Source organism: Amblyomma mixtum, chromosome 2, assembly GCF_055824585.1.
Source record: "Amblyomma mixtum isolate Tamu chromosome 2, ASM5582458v1, whole genome shotgun sequence".
Taxonomy (NCBI): Eukaryota; Metazoa; Arthropoda; class Arachnida; order Ixodida; family Ixodidae; genus Amblyomma; species Amblyomma mixtum.
The window spans coordinates 170870338-170892366 of NC_143013.1; the positions used below are offsets into that span (position 1 = coordinate 170870338).

At 45.9% G+C, this 22029-nt stretch overlaps 2 protein-coding genes across 3 annotated transcripts in view; one reads left to right on the top strand and one right to left on the bottom strand.

Annotated features, from left to right (window-relative positions):
* The window catches only part of LOC149361590 (uncharacterized), a 51688-nt gene that overhangs the window by 9645 nt on the left and 20014 nt on the right, over positions 1–22029 (top strand). The window lies entirely within an intron of this gene.
* Positions 5014–9691, bottom strand: LOC149361591 (amine sulfotransferase-like). Of its 2 annotated transcripts, XM_089569539.1 has the most exons (3): positions 9532–9665; positions 7014–7061; positions 5014–6248 (listed from the first exon to the last, which is right to left on the bottom strand). In XM_089569539.1, exon 3 carries the CDS (start codon positions 6217–6219, stop codon positions 5260–5262), a length of 960 nt encoding a protein of 319 aa, XP_089425665.1. In that variant the 5' UTR covers positions 6220–6248; positions 7014–7061; positions 9532–9665; the 3' UTR covers positions 5014–5259. The 2 variants fall into 2 exon arrangements, with proteins under 2 accessions (XP_089425665.1, XP_089425664.1); XM_089569538.1 differs by lacking the exon at positions 7014–7061 and having other exon boundaries at positions 9532–9691.

The following is a 22029-nucleotide window of genomic DNA, read 5'->3' on the forward strand; positions in this document are numbered from 1 at the left end:
CTGAATTTAAAGTGTATGTAAGCTAAACGAAAAATACCAAAATGCGTACCATGTTAAAACTCACCTGAGTGCAGATTAGAGGTTGCCATAAAAACTTAGCATGAGTATTTGCATGTTTTAAAAAAGCATTCCGCATATATTCTGTATTGTTAATTGTATATCTTCTGCGCACCGCATTCAAGACTGCCATAGTACGACCATGTCGAAATAGAATGACAGCTTCTTCTGTTTCGTTTCTCCAAACGACGTCTTGCTTTCCAGCCACGCCATTTATTTCACTGAGCACATGTTGCCCGTTCGTATCACATTTTGCGTGCCCACAGATTAGGATAACAAAGAATAACTGAGCAAAAAGGAAGGGACAAGAGAGAAGAAGAGCCACAAGGGACAAGAGCAGGTTCTCTGGGCTAGCGACCGCTGTGCGAGATGAGAGCTTGCAGAGCGGCGAGAGCCGTGTCGCATCAATGCTTTGCTCAAGAAAACTAGTATGGTTATAACGTAGTTAAACCGAGTATATGTACGAAAGCATGTGTTTAGCCTCGTTGGCTCATGGTTTTGCTTTTCTGAGTCTTCGACACCTGTGGCGAAGATATTATTTCGATAGTAGTATTGGTTGTGTGCAGTGCACAGCGTGCGAGTGTGTTGCAGTTTAACACGAGGCGTGATCGGCTGCGCCGATAGCATGGGCTCTCGTGAGTGGCCAGGGAAGTTGATCTGTTCGCGCCGCCAGGGGTTGGAATCCTAGTAGCGGAAAAATTTATTCTAATTAAAATTTTGCCGAGGTCAAATTCAAGGTCAAGCTTCACACAAAGTCACTGAGCCGATTAGACATCGTGAAGTAGAGCTTTCTCACAAAAAGCCGCCAACTAGGAAATAAATGCTTAAAATAACCCGATTACACAGTGTAGCTAGTCCCGGCTTCTGCCCATTAAGGTGCAGCTGCGGTTGGCCACACAAGGAAGCATGACAGTCCATGCCCGAATCAGAAAGTAGATAAGGTTTCTTTAAAATTACGGTGCCCAATATAAAATAGTATGTACGCTCTAAAACCCCGCAGAGGTGACAATGAGCGTCATTTTGGTATTAAAATAACTGCTGGGACTTTTTCCCACGCATCGGGCGTCTGTCATGCCGGCTAATTTTTGCAGGGGAAGCGCCCTCGCAGAATGACCTGAGGAGAAATACATCGAACAGACTGAGCGCTTATTCCTCAGCATTTCGATTCGGAAACTGTTATACCAACTGGCCCCAATTATCGCCGTATTGTCATGGTGGCAAGGCGTGCGCGCATTCCCGCCGTGACTGTGCTTGTCGTCCCAGCATACTCGTGTAGTCGCGCTCATTATCTGTAGCGGCACATTATGGAGCTTGCTGCTCCGCTTTTAAAAGACGTGACAGCTGGGCAGACACATTCTCCGTAAGTGAACTTGCTCAAAGCAGAAAAACTCGTCGATCACGTCCGTGTCGAGCAAGCACCGTATTGACACTAACATGACGCACGGCTAAACGCGAAAGGTGCGGCTTAGGATCATTGTCACGCCATGATCGACGTATGCTATAACGTTGGTTTGCGATTTTCTAGTACAATATATCAAAAAATCAGCGCTTCGAAACGAAGCGGTGCACTCTACTTCTGATCTCGCGAATCTTGGTTGTGTCATGAAGGATGTAACACTTTTTTAGCTGGTAGATCATCTTGATCCACGGTAGACGAGAATAGGGAGATAAAACAAATCTTCGGTTATCTAAGCTGGTCCTGTGTATCTTCACCTCTGTTGCCTAAACAACAAAAAAATCCTCTTCTCCCGCATGCAACATGTACGCGCACAATGCTTTATCGTTGTTATGCTTCTCTAAAAAAGTTATCGTGCCCTAACGCCGACTAAACACCAAAGTAAACGGAAAAATCGCCCACAAATTCGGGCAAACTAGTCTACTGAAACGTCTCGGAACGTAGAAAACTTGGTTCTCCATCCGCTGTAACACTAAGCGACGAGGGCAAATGAACTGCTCCTTCCATAATTTTAGCTTATTTACTCGAGGCAAGCACTTGTGGCTTGTGAGAATATTGACTTTAAAGACATAAATCTTGCTGTGCGAACACTACGTTCGGCTTTCATGCGTGGCGAACGGCTAGGGCTCTGCACTGACGTGCTCGTGACACCTTTGCGCAGCAAGCATGGGTATAAACGCCCGCTGGAAGCGTTCTACTGTCTCAAAAAAGAAAATCTTTAAACAAAGCCTCTTCTTCTAATTCTGTGTTTCATTGTGCTTCTGGAACATTACGGCAAGGGCCGAAGTACTAAATAGAAGGTAAGTGCAAAATCTACGCCTGATCATGGGACACGCTGCTTAGTATTTGTCTATTATCATGCCATGGTGAAAATGCTTACCATTTACCCTTCTTCATTTTTCGTAACACTTACCTGCGAATCAATACAGCATCACCGCTGTATCTCGTTCCTTGCAATTCTATGTACAGGGTCCGTCAAAAGTTCGAAGGCCACAGGGTCTGCTTTCGAGCGGCGTATACTGCCACTTACGATAGCATCAAAGACATCAAGGTTCTCAGATGTGAGAATAGTACTTCTACTATCCTCTACAGAGATTTTTGGCTCCAGGGGTGTCGTAGCTGCCCAACTATAGCGCTCTAAAGCGGACCCTGTGGCCTGGGAACTTTTGGACGACCCTGTACTATTGTACACGCCCCAAACACAAACCTTTGTTCGTTACCCTTATACAGAGGGTCCCCTTTTTTCCACTGCGAAATTGCCATTTTGTCCAGAGTATAAGGAACGCAACGAAGAAGTACTCAGGCAGAATTAATGAATGCACACTCTTCTGCGTGCTACGAGTGTATGTTCAGTATGCACTTACACGCCCAAGCATTCACTTTCGCGCATTATGCCTTTCAAATGAGCACACGAAACTAGCTGAGCAGTGGCCTCTTGCTGCTCCTCGGTCACACAGAAGAGCTCGCTTGCGCGCGTGCCGCCGCCACCACCTTGAACAAACCAGCCCCGTCTAAGTATCACTAGTTTTGTTGTTTGCCGTTAGGGCAGCAGCGTGGCGCTGTTGTTGCGCGACCAAACTTGAGATTACCGGCACGCGCTGAGGAGCAGTGAGCCAGTGGGCAGCGGAACCCAAGCCGAAGTTGCCTTTCGCACGTCAGCGTAGGTTCGTCCCCTAGTACCGTTGTGACGGGCGCCGTTGAAGCCGGCGGGGTGCTTTCGCGTACTTGAAGGCGGAACGGCTGCAAGTTTGCGAAAAGTGAGAATTTTAAATAGTGCATCGAATGTTCTCCATGTTGAAGAGGAGGAATAACCGCGAACTTGGTAGAGACTTAAGAACGAGAAGAAGACAGGACCAGCGGTCTTCGTCAAGTTCGCGGCTATTCCTCCTCTTCAACTTGTCAGATCAACTGGCCCAAAGCTTCACCTTGTTGAATGTTCTCCAGTTTGGCATACTGAAGGAAAAAAAATATTTCAGGAGGAAAATATTCGCAAAATTTGATCATGGCATTCGGCTTTAGAAATATTTTCGTAGCAAGAGCACCATAATTTTCTTCGACGACTGTTTCGAAAGCAGCGCTCACTCCAACATCACATATCATGCTGCCGCCATCGGTCCGCAGTAGAAGTAGGGTTCAGCGCCATGACGTGGGTGATTCACCTAGCGGCGTTTACCATAATCTTGCATTGTCGCTGAGCTGCGCGATGCGTTAGTGTTCAGCGGTAGTTTATCTAAATTCACTAAACCGTGCTGCGAACCCCAAACCAAAGGCCTGGCTTGAAGCTGGCGCCTCACTCCTGCACTATGCTGCTCGTTCATTCGTTGGTACCCCCTGCACCAAAAGTTGATCGTCAGATGCGTTTGACATTCAGGGGGCTCTGAACGCTCTTCTGTGGAGAGCACATCAACTCGCTCAATCAGTGCATTGTGTCTTCATCAACAGCAGAGCCAAATAATGCACTTTTACACGCCGCAGAGAACCCACAATCACACACGAGAGTTTAGGCGAGCCATTTACGGTGTCTTTTTCATTCTCGCACCCTCCTCCCACCCTCCCATTCTAGCACCATCTCTCGTGTACCAGCTCAGAGGTAACTATTAGATTATTTTAGACGTTAGGCAGCTACCTTGGCCGCAGCCTATAAGCGGCCTAGCTCCGCCATTGGCAGAGGCGCCGGGGGATGAGCGCCGACCTTTCAGCGTGCAAAAAGTGACGAGGGGAGAGGGCAAGACATGAAGACGCTGAAATTAAAATTTTAAATCAGATACCTCACCTTCAAGAAAACGCATAAAAAAATTCTTGCTGGAGGATATCCGTGAAGCGGCATACTTCAACATCACAGGCATACAGCAACTTCATTAGCCCTTTACGGTGTTGTGGAGTCCTCGTTGTGTGGATGAGTGTTGCGCCTTTTCAGGCTTATAGCTACGATGTGGAAGTGCTGCACTTACTACTGATATTCCGCGGCAGTGGTTACGTACCTGTTCCTGCTGTTCACGCTAAGAGAAGGTGCAGTCAAAACTTCGTCGACAAGTCATTACATTTGATGGACTCATGCATGGTAACCACATAGAGTTTGATCGCGCTTGTAAAAAGCGAATAACATAAGAGGTGACGCCGTAATCTATTTACCAGCCTTAGCGTGGTAAATACGATACGACACGAAGTTGTCGTGTAGAGAAGTGGGACTAAAAAAAACCGTGGCACCCGGGAAAAAACGCTTAAATAATCAAAAACTTCGAGTGAAACGACGCATGCGCTGCAACTGCAAGCCTTCCAGGAAACATCTCAAGATCACCAAGTAGCTGGTCGGCGAGCGGACGCCGTCAGAGAAAGCCACCTGGGTCGCCACGTCCTGGCCCGCGTCCCGCATGACACCCCTTGAAGGGCGAAAAAGTCAATTTTGCGGCTTACGTAAAACCACAAATCACAAACTTTTCGATCTCTAAAACACAAGGGGAAACCAGCTTGTTGTAATCATTGATATTATCTTGATTAAGTAATCACAGTATACTGTTTTATTGCAAAATTTAAAGGTACTGAAAAACGAAAAAGTGCACACTGCAATGCCAAACCCATTGACTACAAACCTTCATACCAACATCTATTTGAGGAAAAGGTGAAGAGAAGCATCAAGAAATTATGACAAACCAAAACGACAGCCGCATTGCCAGAATTTCAGGCTGGTACACATCGCTGCCGGCTTAGCATGCACGCTGCGATACAAGCACACAGTTTTCATTGAATCAGAGAAAACCCTCAGACATGGTATTCGCCTCTTCCCGAATGTCTTTCCACAGATCAATGAAGGAAGCTTTGCTTCCTTCCTCCTGTATTTTCTTCTCTAAACGAGCCAGCTGCTCTGGAGTGAAATGCTCTTTCCAGCCACCTATCTTAGCGGTTCTTACCATGGGGAACTTGTTCTTATCGCCTTCGTATCCTCGTTTGCAAGAAAGTTTGTTGCGTTGAAAGATATTTTTCCATCCAGGGTTTTTGTTTTCTTGGAAGTCAATAATTAAAATATCTCGCATGTACTCCGGAGATGACCGCTCGATGATGTTTCGCAAAAGACTCTCGTTTTCCTCCAAGGCAGTGCTGTAGCGCTCGCCCAAGAAGCCGGCCAGACGCATAATTGTTCCCCTGGTGTCTCGCTTCATTTCTTCATACGTAACGAAAAACATATTGGGCTCGTCTTTCAGAGCGTATCCGGAGGCTACATGGTCGAAGTAGCTTCCGTAACCCAGGTCAGTCTCTAGGAAGGCGTCCAGAAACTCGTCGAAAGTGGCGTCTTGAAAGTTCCAAATGGTCACATCGGTCATCATGTGGTAGAATGATACACACACATCCCACGGGTTGCGAGCAACGTAGACGTACTTAGCGTGTGCACTCATAGCCTGCGGTTGAAGCGGCAGATGCGTGAAGAACAGCCTAATGGGTAGCTTGGGCTTCCAGTCGCCATGTTTCATGTATTCCAAGGCATGAGTGTTGCTTGTGAACTCGTCGTATGTTCTTACGGGCTCGCCAGCCTTGAGAATCAGTTGCGTAATGTACTGCACCCAGTAGGTTCCGCTTTTCGGATATGTGCTCTGTATCAAATCCCCTTTTCCTGCCTGGAACTTCTGGCTTTCCCGGTAGGTGTCAGGGTCGATCCAGGCGCATCGCGGCACACCGTCCACAACTCGATGAAAAGGCCTCCGTGGTGCCATGGGTAGGGGCTTCCGAATGAGTTTTTGCGCTGCAAGTGAAAAACAGACTGATATATTTCAGGCGTCCGCCAAAAGATTATGCCTGCTGATTTGAGTTCAGCACTGCAGGCAGAGAAAATCTCAAAAGAAAATGACTGAAGAGGAACTGCCGAAAAATAACAACAGCAAAGAAATATGAACACGGAGTGCCCAAAGTGTGGTTACCGCAACACACGCTAGCTTTTTAAATATGCAAGAAGCGTAGGCCCCTAAGCCATTTCGAGAAAATATTAGGTTCATGACGCTGAGCATGAGTGGCATCCGTTCAGGAGCACGAAAGAGATTTATCGGACAATGGGACCAGGCGCCAGACAACCGTTTCGAGTGTTATTTGCTTTACCGCATGGCAAAGGTACACGCGAAGGTAGCAAACAATTGTTCCTGCCGTTCTGCAAAAACACTTCTCAGGACAGTCTTGTGCTTGCTCTTCAGACGATATCGTCGAATAAATTCTATTCGATAACCTTAGCAGGTTGATAGCGTTGCATATACAGCTGGGATCCAAGCCGGAAATTCGAAAACTCAAACCAGCATGAAACCCGTGCTGGGGACCCAGTCGAGTGAAACTCCGGTGATTTTCAAGGGAAATGAAGGAAAACTACACTGATAGGGTAGCACATATTTACTTTGTGGTGTTTGTTCAGCGTGTAGCAGTTGTTTATTGGTGAATAAATCTTGGCGCTGACAACAGAAAATTACCACGAAATGCGAGAGAGAGAAAAAACACTCTATATAGGTCAAACAAATGCCCCTACCTATTCCTCAGCCAGGATGATTCTCCTGGTCGCCAGAAAAAGAAAGGCCTTGAAGAAGGAAAGGAGGAAGGAGGACTTTAAATCAGGAAGAGAGGAGGAGCCGCCGTATTTAAGGGCTCCACAGAAAATTGTACCACCTTAAGTTATTTAGCATCCACTGACATCGCACAGCACACAAATGGTTGACATTTCACCTCTATCGAAACACGGCCGCTGTTTCGGGCACCTCCAAAATGAACCACAACAACCAGTCAGTGTGGAGGTGTTCATGGACATAAAAAGCTTGGAAGGCTGGATAACAGGAGCAAATATACGCTGCATATCCACATATAGAAAGGGAGCGGTTGGGGAATAGGTACAGACTTAAGGCGGAGTCCTTAGTTGTGCTCGTCAAAAATTATAAATATATAATCAAAAAAGCAGCGGCATGGTGCAACCGGTGCGCTGAAAACAATTAGCGCTTGCCTTAATGTTCTAGCCAGCGTGACATGCAGGGTTGTCTATTGTAATGCTCGTTTCGAAGCGTCATTCATAGGTATCTTGAAAGGTTTTTCTTTTTGAGTAGGCTTTCTAATGCAGCCGTTTACAGAACTCGAGTCTGTAGCTTTTCTGAATAAAACTGGTAAAACGTTTGGGTGCATGGCTAAGTATGTGACTGTTAAAACACATCAAAAGGCACCATCTAAGATTTCATATTAAGCCGCTGGCAGTGGTGAAACCGTTGCGAAATTCGCTTGCCATAAAAAAAAGCTATTTCTGTAGAGCAAAGCACAGTAAGTCGAGTTAAAAAGATTCCTTTTCAGTATCAGAATCACTATGTCGATGATTGGCGCACTATGACCAAGCACTAGGTGCAACGCTGGAAAACGGCCATCTTTGCGGTTCCTTTGGTATTATTTTTCACGTGCTATTTGCAAACATATTGCGAGGTCAAACAGAGAACTAACGTAACATAACGCAGCTGTAAAAGATTCGTGATTTTGGTGCGCAGAAGAAATTACCAGTTCAGATGCCTAGTGACCCGTTAAGGAAAACTCCACTGAGCAGCGTACACATGATAAAATGGCCGCTGTTGCAACTAAATCCATGTACGCGTATTTTTACTTCGGTACTGTTTGAATTCGCTGCGACAAATTTCCATGTCATGTTCAAGTGTATCCGCAGAGGTAAAGTTTGGATAAATTTTCCGTCCACTCTGAGTTAGACCTTTTCTTGAGATCCCCATATGAAATAACTCAGCTCTGAGAGGCATTGATAGCTGGGGAATTAAAAGCTGTAGACATATTAAGGTAATATTAAACATGAGTACCTGTTTGATAAGGCATTCATGCAATTCTGCAGCTTCCTACTTGTAGGTTTCAATATGCATGCCGGTATTAGTGATATTTTTTGTCGTTGTCGCGGCTGTGTTGTTTAAAAAGCTCTCGCAACGTAGTATCACACCAAAAAATTTTCTTTGTTTATGGATTTTTTATCTTTTGCCTTCAACGTTCTGTAGTGTCGTAGAGCAGCTGTATTCGGCCTATGTGCAGAATACGCACTTAGGCACCCACGAAAAACTGCGGTGGACACTTGAGCACCGACTTCAGGGCATGACGCGACAATGTTAATTGGTTAATGCTCTTATGTACAGAATTATTAATTCTCTGCTTTGTAGTCACAGATCGGTTTGAGTCTTTATATACTCTTAGCGCAATGAGTAAGGGGTTAAGCGATGCGCAACGGTCCCACAAGGTGGCTGTTTCAAACAAAGCCACCGGCAGGGCTTGTGAGAGAAATGTTTCGTTTTTTGCACCTCCTGCAACCAATCATTATATTAATTGCAATCTGCCACGAAGCGCACTTAGCTCACAATTCGGTGGCCGCCGCAGTGGTGACGAAGTGCTTATGCCGCTCGGCTGCCGACCCGGAAGACGAAAGTTCGTTACCAGCCGCGCGGTCTAATTCCGATGGAGGTGAAATTCTAGAGGCCTGTGTACTGTGTGATGTCAGTGCACATTAAAGAACTCCATGTGGCCGAAATTTCCGGAACCCTTCGCTACGGCGTCCCTCATGGCCTGAGTCGCTTTAAGACGTTAAACCTGAAACAGCCAAGAAACCAAACAATTCGGTGGCAAGGTTGGGATGACGTCGCAAGGTCACCTGACTTAGATGTCCCAACCGCAACCACGGCTGCTCCTGTGCGGTTTCTTTTTCTCAGTGCGCCAGCGATGCCGAACACGCCGGGCGTCCCAACGAACGGGCCCCTCAAGGCTATGACGCTAATAAAAAAAGGAGTCAGCAGTTCACAACTCACGGAGTCCGTTGCAGCAGTATGGCTTCTTTCAACTGCACCATTCTTATCCCTGTGTCTTGTTCAACTTAGTAGACTTCGAAGCGTGAGTTGTGCCCGCGCTCCCCTTTTCTACGACAACATTTACTTACCCTCTATCGCTTTTGTATTACGAAAAAACGGGCGCATACCTGGCATATACATTGCGGCCTAAATCCAGAAAATTTACCACCCACGAGTACTCACTATTTGTGCGTCTGTCGGCGAAAGAACCAGGCGTTGTACTTCACACTCGATTGTGGTAGCCTCACCAAATGCTCTTCAAATGAAATTGCGCGAAAATCTCCGAGGTGAGGAGCGCTCAAAGCACCGTCCTTATCCAATGGAACTAGCCTTGTTTTGTCTGATAGGGGCTTCGTTATCGGTCTTGAACGACGTCCCTCCAGGCTCATTCGGGTCTCTTTGTAGCGGCAGAGCCAATACGTTCACTTGTGGAGGTTTGAAAAAACGTGTTGGTGGCTGATTCGGAATTTGGACGTATTATGCTTCTAAATTTTTGAAATAGGGCCTCTTTTATTTCGGTCAAAATAATGAGGCCCATTTTTATTAGAGAATGTAACAATGACATGGTTTATGATGTACATGTGCAGCAGTAAATCTAATATATGGTGGAACACTCTTGCGCACAGGCGTTGATAGCAAACAGATTTGGCAGCAGTCTACGGAAGCATAGAGATAGGCAAATTTTGGTATTCGATACTTTCTTCCAAGCGTGTGATGTGCAGGACGACAGGCATGCCGTGACGACAGAATCACAATTTCATTCCGGAACATTTGAGCACGGATAACAAATAAAACTTTGCATGAACGTGCATCTATGTGCGTTTACATGTGTAGCTACCCACGTGCAGCCGCCATAAAAGATTATTATCATGGCCGTAAACTTTGGTGGCTGCCAGCAAGGGCTTTAAAGCAATGTCCTATTATTAGAGCCAGTCATTGTTTCTGGGAACGGAAGTCTGCTGCAGCCGTTTTGCACAATACGGTAACGCATTGCATGAGCTGTTGCGGTGCCACAACTTTTGCCGTCATCTACACGTCGTCGATAACAGTTATCGAACGTGCATTAGAAAAAAACCTTAACTTCATCACCATCTTCACAGGGGGTCTAGAATGGATGTATTCCGCCGAACTCTAAACACGGTGTCTCGTAAACTAGATGGGAGCCTCATTTGCGAGCAAGAAAAAATTAATGTTATTGGCGAAGTCCTGCCCTAAAAGCATATAATAGCGTTGTACACGTTTACGTAGGTGCCGAAACCTTCCCATACCACTTGGGTTCAGTAAAATAAAGCTACTGAAGGACGTGCCTGATAACATTATAACAACTACTTCATTATCTTGTTTTAATCGTTGCTTTGTTTTTTCACTTGTTAGTGTTCATGGTGTTTCAACGAACGCATACCACACATCGGTACTACAAAGCATGCTTTGGATTTTTTTGCTTCAAAGACAGAGTATCGCACCTTGCAGCATTTCTGTAGTTTTGTCTGTAATGAAAGGCTTCTTCCGCATGAAAACGAATTTTACGTAAACTAAGTCTAAAATGCAGGACTTGACCCGGATGCCATTTTTAAACCAGCCCCAGAAGGCAAACCTCATCAGTGCAATGCTTTAAAATACGGCAGAGCCATTCGATAACGCAGCGCGAATGGCCTGGTCTTTCCCTTGTTTCCCCAACATTAAGAGTACACATAGAAAACTTCAGCGTTCAGTCATGTACAATGAATCCTCGACATTGTATTCGACTCGGCATATGATTGTTAATAACGTCCCGCCAATTGCGAAGGCTTCCTATCATTTTCGATAACTTCTTATAGTCCCCTTTCCTTTCCTTCCTTAGAAGCCATCTTTGTCACCTAGGGAAGTTCCGTGCAACGAAGCTCATGTAGACTCTATTACGTATACTGCGCAGTTAAGAAACTTATCCAGCATTTTACATTTACTGATTATGGAATTACTGGTGTACCCATGTACGCATGCATGTTTTACTGATTTTATGGCTTTTTGTTCTCTTTTCGATAATGCAAGAAGCAGATATTTGGCTTAAGCTACTAGTTCTGATTCGTCGAGATTCTTACTTTTTCCTCCGCTAAATATTTAAGCCGAACGGTTCAAACAAATTGGCCAAACGGGTAAAAATTTCGTCAAAAGATATATTTTTGTCACAATCATCGGGTCTTTGCCAGCATGGTGACGCGTAAATATAACGTAAAATATTGTAAAAATTTCTAAAATGGTTTTTCATGTGTACTCGTCGAAAATTCTACGCGAATCGCGCTATGGCACCGGCACATCACAGATTCCGCGGCTTTCCGACGGCGGCCGCGGCACCTCTTGCTTGCGATGGTTGCAATGGTGCATTTTTCTCGCTGAAAGCAAAAGCATAACAAGCAGCAAATTAACAAGGCAAACGGGGAATGGCATTATGATTGACCTTTACATCTTTCACATTTTCTGCGATGGAATAATTCTTGTGGCATTTAGTATCCAAATACACTCCAATAAAGCTCTCGATGTTTTTTGGTTAATGTGTAATAGTTGTTGGAAGTGACTTTTGGATAAAACGGTTTCGTGTGAGTCCTGAGGAAGAGATTTTCTTTCTGTGAGTATTGAGTATTTAAAAAAAAACTAGTAGACTAATTGCATAGCGCAGGCCGCTGTGATCGTGTTGATGTAAAAAACGCGCACTTTCTCCTTAATTACTTAACTCCACGGAGAGGACATTCCGAGGGTGTAACCTGTAATCAGTTGGCAAGAATGAAAGCTACCATAAAATAAAGTGCACTTCGGAAATTAGCACAAATGGTTACGTGATGCTCTTCACTGCCTGCTTACAGGAGGTATTCCGGGGACTGGAATGGGAAGAGTTCGGGATAAGAGTTAATGGACAATACCTGAGTAATTTGCGATTCGCTGATGATATTGCCTTGCTAAGCCACTCAGGACAAAAACTGCAAAGCATGATCAATCAGCTAGACAGGCAGAGTAGAACGGTGGGGCTAAGAATTAACATGCAGAAAACCAAAGTAATGTTCAATAGCCTTGCAAGGGAACAGCAGTTCGCAATTGGTAGCGAGGTGCTGGAAGTAGTAAGAGGATATGTCTACTTATTGCAGGTAGTGACCGCAGATCCGGATCATGAGAGGGAAATAACTAGAAGAATAAGAATGGGGTGGAGCGCGTATGGCAGGTTCTCTCAGGTCATGAATGGTAGCTTACCAATATCCCTGAAGAGAAAAGTACATAACAGCTGTATCCTACCGGTACTCACCTATGGGGCAGAAACGTGGAGGCTAACAAAGAGGGTTCAGCTTAAGTTAAGAACAACGCAGCGAGCTATGGAAAGGAAAATGATAGGTGTAACGTTAAGAGATCGGAAGAGGGCGGAGTGGGTGAGGGAACAAACGCGAGTTAATGATATCCTAGTTGAAATCAAGAGGAAGAAGTGGGCTTGGGCAGGGCATGTAATGCGAAGGCAAGATAACCGCTGCTCCTTAAGGGTAACGAAGTGGATTCCAAGAGAACGCAAACGTAGCAGGGGACGGCAGAAAGTTAGGTGGGCGGATGAGATTAAGAAGTTTGCGGGGATACAGTGGCGGCAACTAGCAAAGGACAGGGTTAATTGGAGAGACATGGGAGAGGCCTTTGCCCTGCAGTGGGTGTAGTCAGGCTGATGATGATGATGATGATGGTTACGTGATGGGGTATATCTGACAACACACACACGCACGCACACGCGCACACACGCACGCACGCGCACGCACACACACACACACACACACACACGCACACACACACGCACGCACGCGCGCGCACACACACACACACACACAAATGCTGGCGAGAAGGTTTCCTGTGCTCCAGAGGCACGGAGAGCCGGGCGGCTGGGCGTCAAGGGCGTTTTGTTTTTGCTGCGAGGCCGCGGGAGGCGCGGTGACAGCGCATCTGAAGTCCGTGCTTATCACCTTACCGGCCTTATCTCAGAATGCTACCCACCGCCCTCTTGGAAAACAAGGGGTGCGCCAACGCCTTTGCGCTGTGTAGCAATCGCTGAAAGGTGGACGGAAGGCAAGGTTTCCGTAAAAACAAGTTTGGCGTCATTCTCAGCCTTGCTCTCTGCGTTCGCACCTAGGTTCGCGCCTTACCTGGGATCGTTTTTGCGTATTAATCGACCCTCGAAAGAGGAGAGCGCTATTTTAAAATATGAAGTCGAGCTACGGGCTGTTGAGTACGGCAACTGAAAAAATTGTTTAAACTGAAATACGCTCTTAGTTATTCTAGTTGGCAGCGCGAATACGCCTAGGCTAAGGAACTGCGCAACGTAACAAAATTTCTGGGTTCTGATGAGAACACGAAAATATTTTAATGTGTAACAAAATGCCGCGCAGAAAACATCTTTCACTGGCGTAACGTCCCCAGTGAGGTTATCGTGAAGAGGAATAAATCGCGCATAATTGCTGTTAACCGTTTAAAGGCAAACCCGCATACTTGTGCCTTATAGTTATGGCCCATTTCAAAAATATGAAAGTTCTCTAACTTGAAAAAATTGGCTGTGGTTTAACTCTGGTTAAACCTGGAGGATTGCGAAAGCAACATCTGGGCTTAGCCGTATATTGTTGTGTGAGTTACATTGACCACAAACCACGCAGATGGCGATGCCCAATCGCTACTGTGCATCAGAGAGGGACAGAGAGAGTGAGTGAGTCTGTCGGCGAGGCGATGGAGAGCGCGCGGCGGCGGCGGCGGCCCCAGCGCGCTAGCTGTGCGCCGTGTGACGTCACCTGCTACTTGCGCATGCGCAGCTTAACGTTTCCAGTGCTCCGCGAAATGGCTCGGCGACTCGCGTAGTGTTGCTTTCGCAACACTCGGTTGATAATGACGTCATCAGCAAGATGTAACTCGGCGAAGGTCGAGGACACCAATGTTGTAGACAGTAGGTACTGCGCCTCCCTGTATTACCCTCCGGCCTGTGGGAAATCATCGAGCCTGTGGGAAAACCTAGCTCAGGGCGCACGCAAAAGATCGAGAAAATAGGGAAGGTGCCAACGTTGGTGGCCACTGCAGCACTTGCAAGGACTGTACTCTGATGTTTTCGAGCGTGAAAATTCTTTGCAGGAGCAAACTACCAACCACACGCGAAACGATAGGGGCGAATTATATCAAGAATGATGGTTCGTAACGTGTTAGTGAGACTTCTGTTGTACTGTATCACGAAGAAAAGATGTTTCTTTCAAGGTTTCTTAGATAAACGTGTAATGATTTTTTTCCCCCTGTTTTCCCCTCCTGCGTTGATCTGAGGGTAATTAAGCTTGTGGGTGTCTATGAATAAACAGTTGTCAGTCAGCGCTGTGTTCGTCTTCCTTCCCGTCCTTGTTCTCCCTTCCTATCTTTGGCTCTGTAAGGCCTTTGCGCTGTTTACTATGAACTTAATTCTTTGAAGGCTTTGTTTTGCGGTACGTCGAAACCGAACGCCACACTCACTGTTCAGTGAATTCTTTTCCTTGAAGTTATATGTTAAAATAGACAGTTTCTGAACAAACGACACTCTTCACTCTTCACTTACGTGAGAAAACTGCGGTTAGAGGAGCAGTCACCAACTTAACCTGCATTATGTGGGCATTTCTAAACGGTCGACCATTTGCTACTAAATTTGCAGCTTAAATTCTTGTACGTTGTCCTAGGTGGGCTGCACACTTACTGATGCTTGTAACCGCGAAACTGAAGCCCCTAATAAGCAAGCACTCCCTTTCCTTTCTGCAAGTTAAGTCTAGGGAACTTTATTGCTGCGAGTACTCTCCATAAGTGTCCAGGCTCACTGGAAAACCTTGCCGCTTGAAGCTCTTTGACCACAGCGTTTATGATATACTTAAGCGTTGCTTGAGGGGAGCGAAGTCAATATTGTGACACGGAGAAGCTGTCAGGCTTGCTGGCAGCTGACCTTCATCAATATTTTTCTGTTCACACCAATCTATGAATGTACAGGTGTTCCATTTTGAAAGGCTACTCATATGCGATGCCACCTAATAATTACTCGATAAATAAGAGTTTAACGCAGGGTTTATCCATTCTTCTAGATGGTTTTCCTCTGTGCCGACGATGCCCATGAGTCAGTTTTACCTTCATGTGCTAAAGCAACACCAGAATTTGTTCATGTGTACAAACTGGCACACCGATTCTATCTTCGATTAACCTGTACATTGAGTGGCGTGGCCAGTTGAGGTATTCATCGTTCCGGTAGTGAGGACGGACACCTTTCCTCACCACGGCTTCAACTGAGGGAAATAGACGCAGAACTAAAGGCCACCATGTTTACTTTTCGTGACAGTTGACGGTCCCCAAGAATTCATGGGTGGGTCTATAATTTCTTTGCCGGATTCAGAAACTTGTGTTTTAACTGCTTCGTGTGCTGTCATTAAGACGCGGCAGCGGCTTGGAAAATGAGCTTGGCGCGGATTCGTCAGCTGGAATAGGGTGCTCGACGGTCTGAGCTTGCAGTACTTTTGACGGCGACAAAAAGCACGTCATGTGAGAAGACAACAAAAGTGTCTAAACCATCGTCGTCTCGCAGCTACCAAAATATCCCAGAAACTCGCATGTTTCGAGGATTTATCCATATATAACTTTTCTTGAATTTCAAGGAGATCTCTGGCTGTCATTTTTATCGCCTCGTACTTCTGGTCTCTGTAACCCATTGGGCTAGTAGGAATGAGTTTATGAGTTTATGGGTTTCTGGCAGTTTAACTTCCCAAAGTGACTCAGTATGAGGGGCGCCATAGTGAAGGGCCTTGGAAATTTCCAACACCTGGAGTTCATTAACGTGCACTAGCACTGCACAGCACACGGTCCTCTAGAATTTCGCCTCCATCGAAATTCTTCCGCCACGGCCGGGACCCAACCCATGCCTTTCGGGTCAGCAACCGAGCGCCATAACCACTGAGACACCGAGGGACGGGTAACAGATGCTCGGAATATTTGTGTAACAGTCCCGTAATGACACTTATAATCGGTAACAAATATCTGATTTTAATTAGTGTCACCTCATGGCAGGTTTGATATGTCTTTTATTCTAGCAATGAACCAAAATGTTCCATCGGAGTACACTTTTTTACAAAGACGAGCAGTTATATTGAAAGCAGGGGAGGCAGCCATGAATGTTAACAGTGGTTTCGGGGATGGTACACGCCACCCGCCACGCAGCTCAACGGTGAGACTTGAGAGGAACATGAAAATAGTTCCTAGCTGCTCCACGTGGACACAATTGCTAAAACAGGTACAAAGCGAACAAGTACTGTTCACACGGAAGAACATGAGCGCTACGTAGTGCAAAAGCAGAAAAAAGAAAAAAATTGAAAAGGATAGTTAAGTTCTGCCTAAGGGTATAGCGTGGTAGCGTAGTGGGTTAATTCCAACATATGCAGTAGGTCATTCTCTACTTTCTATCTATAAATTCCTGGGAGTCCTCATATACCCCTCCTAGCGCAGTGGTGCAGCGGTTGTGCGATGCGCCACTGCCCAGGGATGGCAGGCACTCCCAGCGGCGGCCTGGTGCTGCCCAGCTTGCTCTTCCCGAGCGACCATTCAGTAATTGAACTTTCGGCTGCCATGACGGGCACTTTGCTCACTATCTGGCGGCCAGATTGCGATGGCGCTGCAAGGTCATATATCATAGCTGGTACACCTGCCTTCTAGGTTGTTCTCTTCGGACCGCCCGCCAAAGCCTTGCCCGTGATTTTTCGCTCACTAGGACTGATGCTTGGGCGAATTGGTATGCCATGTTCAAGAAGAACAGCGCGAGAAGACAAGGACCACAGGAAGATACACAAAGTCAGCGAAAGTTGAAAGTCAGTGCTTGTCTTTGTGTATCTTCCTGTGGTCCTTGTCTATTCGCGCTGTTCTTCTTGAACATTTTCGCTCACAACATTGACGCCCGATTTTCCGGAGATCAGAGTCTTCGCTATCGCGTGAAAAAGAAAAGGCCGGTGGGTAAGAAAGAGTAACAAACAAAGAGGAGGGGAGGACATAACGGATCTAGTTTCACCTTTTCGACACAACCCGGTGGTGCCATCTGCGAGAAGTCTGAGTTAAGGGAGTGAGTTGGACAGGTCAATGAACCTCAATGATCCGAGCACTCTGCATCATCCGTAATGCTGTCAGCCCTAGTACACGAGCACTGTGCGTCATCTCTCATATGCCGTCATCCATCGTGCCGCGACACGCCAGACTTGCCTGTAAGGTACCCCCGTAGGCGCATGTATTCGTACATTTAGGATGCATACGCTTTAAGTTCGAAGGCGGAAGGTAATGCGTTTTAAAGCACTACCCAGAAAATCCTGCATCGGCGTTGTGAGCGAGAAATCATGAGCATGACTCTCTGGCAGGTGAGGCCTAGGAGCAACTAGGAGGCACGTGGGCCACGTAGGTCATGTGACCTTGCGGCGTCACCACAGCCTGCCTACCATGGCGGGTGGCAGTTAAATTAATCATTGGTCGCTCGGGAAGATCAACCTGGGAAGCACAAGACTCACCACTTCGAGTACCTGCCACCGGAGGGCAGTGGCGCATCGTTTAACTGCTGCACCACTGTGGAAGGAGGGGTATGCGGACTCCCAGGGATCTATGAATGTAAACTAGAGAATGATCATTTCTGCATACATGGGCATGGACCCATTACGCTATCGCGTCGTACCCTTAAGGCGGAGCTTGCGTGTCCCCTCCAATTTTTATTTAATTGGCAGGTGTGTAGAGCAGGATCATAAAAAGCAATCATCCAGGTTTAGTGTTCTACATTCTAGAGCATAATTCCTGAAGAGAGGGGAATTGTTGAATGTAGACGAAGAAACTGATTGTAGATCTCGCACCAAACACTACACAAGCGATACATTATGATTTATTTCGATTTCACAAAGAAGTATACACAACAGCAGAAAGAAAAAATGGGAAAGAAAAGTGCTTAAAAGCTACTATTAGGCTGGTCTAAAATTCCGTCTTGAAGACTGCAGCAGCGTGGAGATATGCTTTGCACTAATAACTAACCGGAGAAATGCAGCGCAGTATAACTTGCATAGCGTTCTACCACGGTATAACAAAATAGAGGATAACAAACAAGAAAAGGAAAGAAAATCTTGTGCCAGCTTATCACAAGATAAAATAAAAACAGAACACTGTTGTGAGGCAGAGAAATTTAAATATACCTTATGGAAAAAGTGAGCACATCAATATGTCTCGTAATTAAGTGATTAATTTGGCTTGGCAACCATTGGCACTACATTTGCTCCTCATTGGTAGTGCACAGATGAGAAACTGTACAATTCTTCCAGGCTGGGGCTGCATAGGCAGCCATGCGTGCGGTTAGCTAGATTAAGGGACGCCAGTTGTTATATTTCTTGAATTAACCAAACTGTAGATTATTATAGCACGAACTTTTAGCAACTTTTATGCTCACTGAAGACGGGAGCAGAAGAAACGTCGTGAAGCTTACTAGATCTAAAAAGAAGGTTATTTTTCCCAAGGACCAGTAACATATAAATATTCTTTCTTAGTTCGGTCACTAATGTAAGCTTGTAACTTAGATGTCTGAGAAAACTGAATTATATATTACCAGTTTTTGTAGGGCCACGGCCCACGTCATATCATGACCCAAGTGCCCGCCAAAACGTTTCAATATTGGTACGATTTCAGTTTATAGGCGATCAATAATGAGGAAGAGATGGCTGGTTGGTTTGCCATCGGTAAGGAGCAGGGCATTAGAAAGACACAGGCACAGAGAGAAAGAGGGAAGGGCTGAAACTCTTGTCCCAGTGTTTCTGTCCCTGTGTGTGTGTCTGGTTTGATGCTACTTAATTGTTTTCAACAATACGTGAGCAGGTAAAGCAATATTCATATCCGTATGGTATCGCTGTGTTTTAGCGTTCGAATCCCATCCCACGATCCAGGATCGAATCCAGTCCACAGCAGCAGCACAATGCAAAAGCCCCGAATGCATGTTAAGAAACAAAGTAGTCTAAATTGATCTAGCGTCTACGTATGGACGTCCCTTTAAGCCTAAGTGTCCCTTCTGGATGATAAACTCTCCAATTTGTATTTTTTGCAACATTTGCAGCAATTTTCAACATTTACGTTTTTTTTTCCCGGTCAAAATAGCAAAGCTTTGCTTTGTTCTAAGTTTATTGTCAGCGTACGAAGATGGTGCTCTTGGCAAAGGAGTATTAGTGCAATGGCACTGGCTCTCAGGTACTGTGAGAAATTGAGGCCACACAGCTCGTTTAAAGCGCACGAAAAGGCGCGACCCCACACTTGAAACACGCACGCTTCCCGTAAAGGCCGATTCACACGACGGTCCGTTCACCGCGGCCCGTGCATCACGTGTTTATGCGTCAGCACATTGAGAGGCGCACTGACCAGACCGCGAGCCGATAACGCGCCTCTCAATGTGCTGACGCATGAACACGTAGTGCGTGGGCCGCGGACGAACGGACCGTCGTGTGAATCGGCATTAAGCGTGGAGGCCGAAGACGATATATCAGCATGCTTGATACCGCCCCAGACAGAATGGGGCAATAAACACAAGCGGTAAGACAGACAGCGTTGAAATTGCATGTAGCAACCGCCGAGGAAGTGCCGACAGGTTACAGGGTGAATCGTTGCGTGTTTTTGTGCTGGACGGCTAAGCTCCTCACGTGGAAGCTGAAGTTCTGCTGGCGCGATGCAGGGGTAGCGTTGAGAGCGAAACTGCTGCGCACAGTCGGTTATAAGTAACGGAACCGCTTTGAGAAGTATGAATACTTGCTGGCCCAGCCGGTCATATGTGGTGCGTAGCCTGGCCAATCAGCGCTGCTGGCACCGGCAGGCCGCGTGCTGACAGTACGCTGCGAAAGCGATACGTTATCCACCGCGTGCGTTGCATTAGCATCGTCAAGTCAAGTCAAGTCAACTTTATTCCAGACATGTAAAGAAAATCACATGGCTGAGGAGGAGGGAAAAAAAAGCCGCAATATTGCGGCTTGACAACGTTCCCTTCCCCCAAACTACATCGGCGGCAGGGATAATGAAACCACATAGAGCATACATACAAAGCACTTAGTTCACAATTTGAACAGAAAAAAAAAAGAAATCGAACAAATAAGAATGTACGGTTTATCCGCAACCGGAAAAGCAATCAACATAATATATCTTACATCACATACAAAAAGAAAAGGCATTTCAAAGCAAACACATTCCAATACAAAGAGCAATCAAGGCATCGCAAAGGCAAGACTAGCAAATATTATAAAAATAAAGTGTTCATAAAAATAAAGTTTTCATCTGTTTGTTCGAAGGCAAACGAGCGGAAGAGCTTGGTAGGTGAAATTGATTAAGCAAAGTAGGTAGGGTGTAATTTAGTGTCTGAAATCCGTAATTAGTGCGAGGACGTGGAACATACCAAGCTTCATAATGGCGAGTTAAATGGGAGTGCGTATTTTCGCGCAAATTGATAGTTTGTTCTAAGAACGGCATTCGACGTTCGGACAAGGCTTTGTACAGTTGGAGGAGGCGAAAATCATAAAACGAGGAAACTTTAATTATATTATATTTGGAGTATAAAGGCCGAGAAGACGAAAAAGAAGGCACATTTGCTATTGCTTTCAGCGCGGTTTTTTGTACCGTTAACAGCTTGTTTCTATTGGTGGCTGTAGTGCTGCCCCAGAATAAGTTACAATACATTATATTGGATTCGAAGAGTGCGATATACAAAATAAGCTTGGTTCTCTCAGGTAGCATATATTGCAGTTTTCTAAGAATTCCGACTGTACGAGACAACTTGGTCTGTAGATGCTCAATATGAGCATCCCACAGCATGTATTCATTAAAGTAAACACCCAGGGATTTGACTACCTTAGCTATTTCTATTTCATTCACCCCCAATCTCAGAGGATTTTCTCGAATCATTATCTCATTATCGTCGAATCATTATCTCTGGAACTAGACAAGACGCAGCCGAAAACCCACTTTGTCCTGTGAATTTGGGTTTGTGGCAACGGGTGGTTTAACACGTTCACTGCGTCGTGGCCCACCGGTGGGTCACGCAACGCAAGTCCAGCCGTGCTGGCGCAAACAACGAGGCGTTTCTTGCAGTGCGGCGACGATACGCTTCCGCAAATGCATGAAAATGCGTTTTCACTACCATATCACAGATGGCGGTAGAGTTATAAAGCACGCCTGTATTTACTGTCATTGGCGCTTGCATTGCGTCTGATGATACAGCTGTCGGCTATCAGGAAAAGGCGCAGAAAATGTTCCAGCTAGCCGCTACAGCCTTTTGTTCTGCCACTTTCCACATACGCAACGTACATGCGGAACGTGCAAACTCTTTATTGCGGAAACTTGTGCATGCAGAGGAAAAGAAAGAAGAATCGAGGGCGCGAGAGCAACAAGTGCCTCTGGCACTTGTTCGGACCAGAACGACCGAAACTCTTGGCCGCGCTCTAGTTACATATAGCAGAAATCTTGTAGATAGAAAGGGCGCCGTTTTTCAAGGACTTTCTTGAGAACGTGCTTCAGTCGCGTTTACTGGGGACGAAGCGAGCAGAGTCGGGGTAATAAATGAGCTGATAAATTTACCAGATGCCGTATGCCACGAGGATCCATTATCTATTTGTTTTTAAGATCCAGTTGGTGCTCTACGCCAGGTAATTATTGTTCGAT

What these genes read in the sequence shown, in the direction of transcription:
- LOC149361591 (XM_089569538.1), bottom strand. Translation starts at nt 6,219, where the DNA reads ATGGCACCACGGAGGCCTTTTCATCGAGTTGTGGACGGTGTGCCGCGA.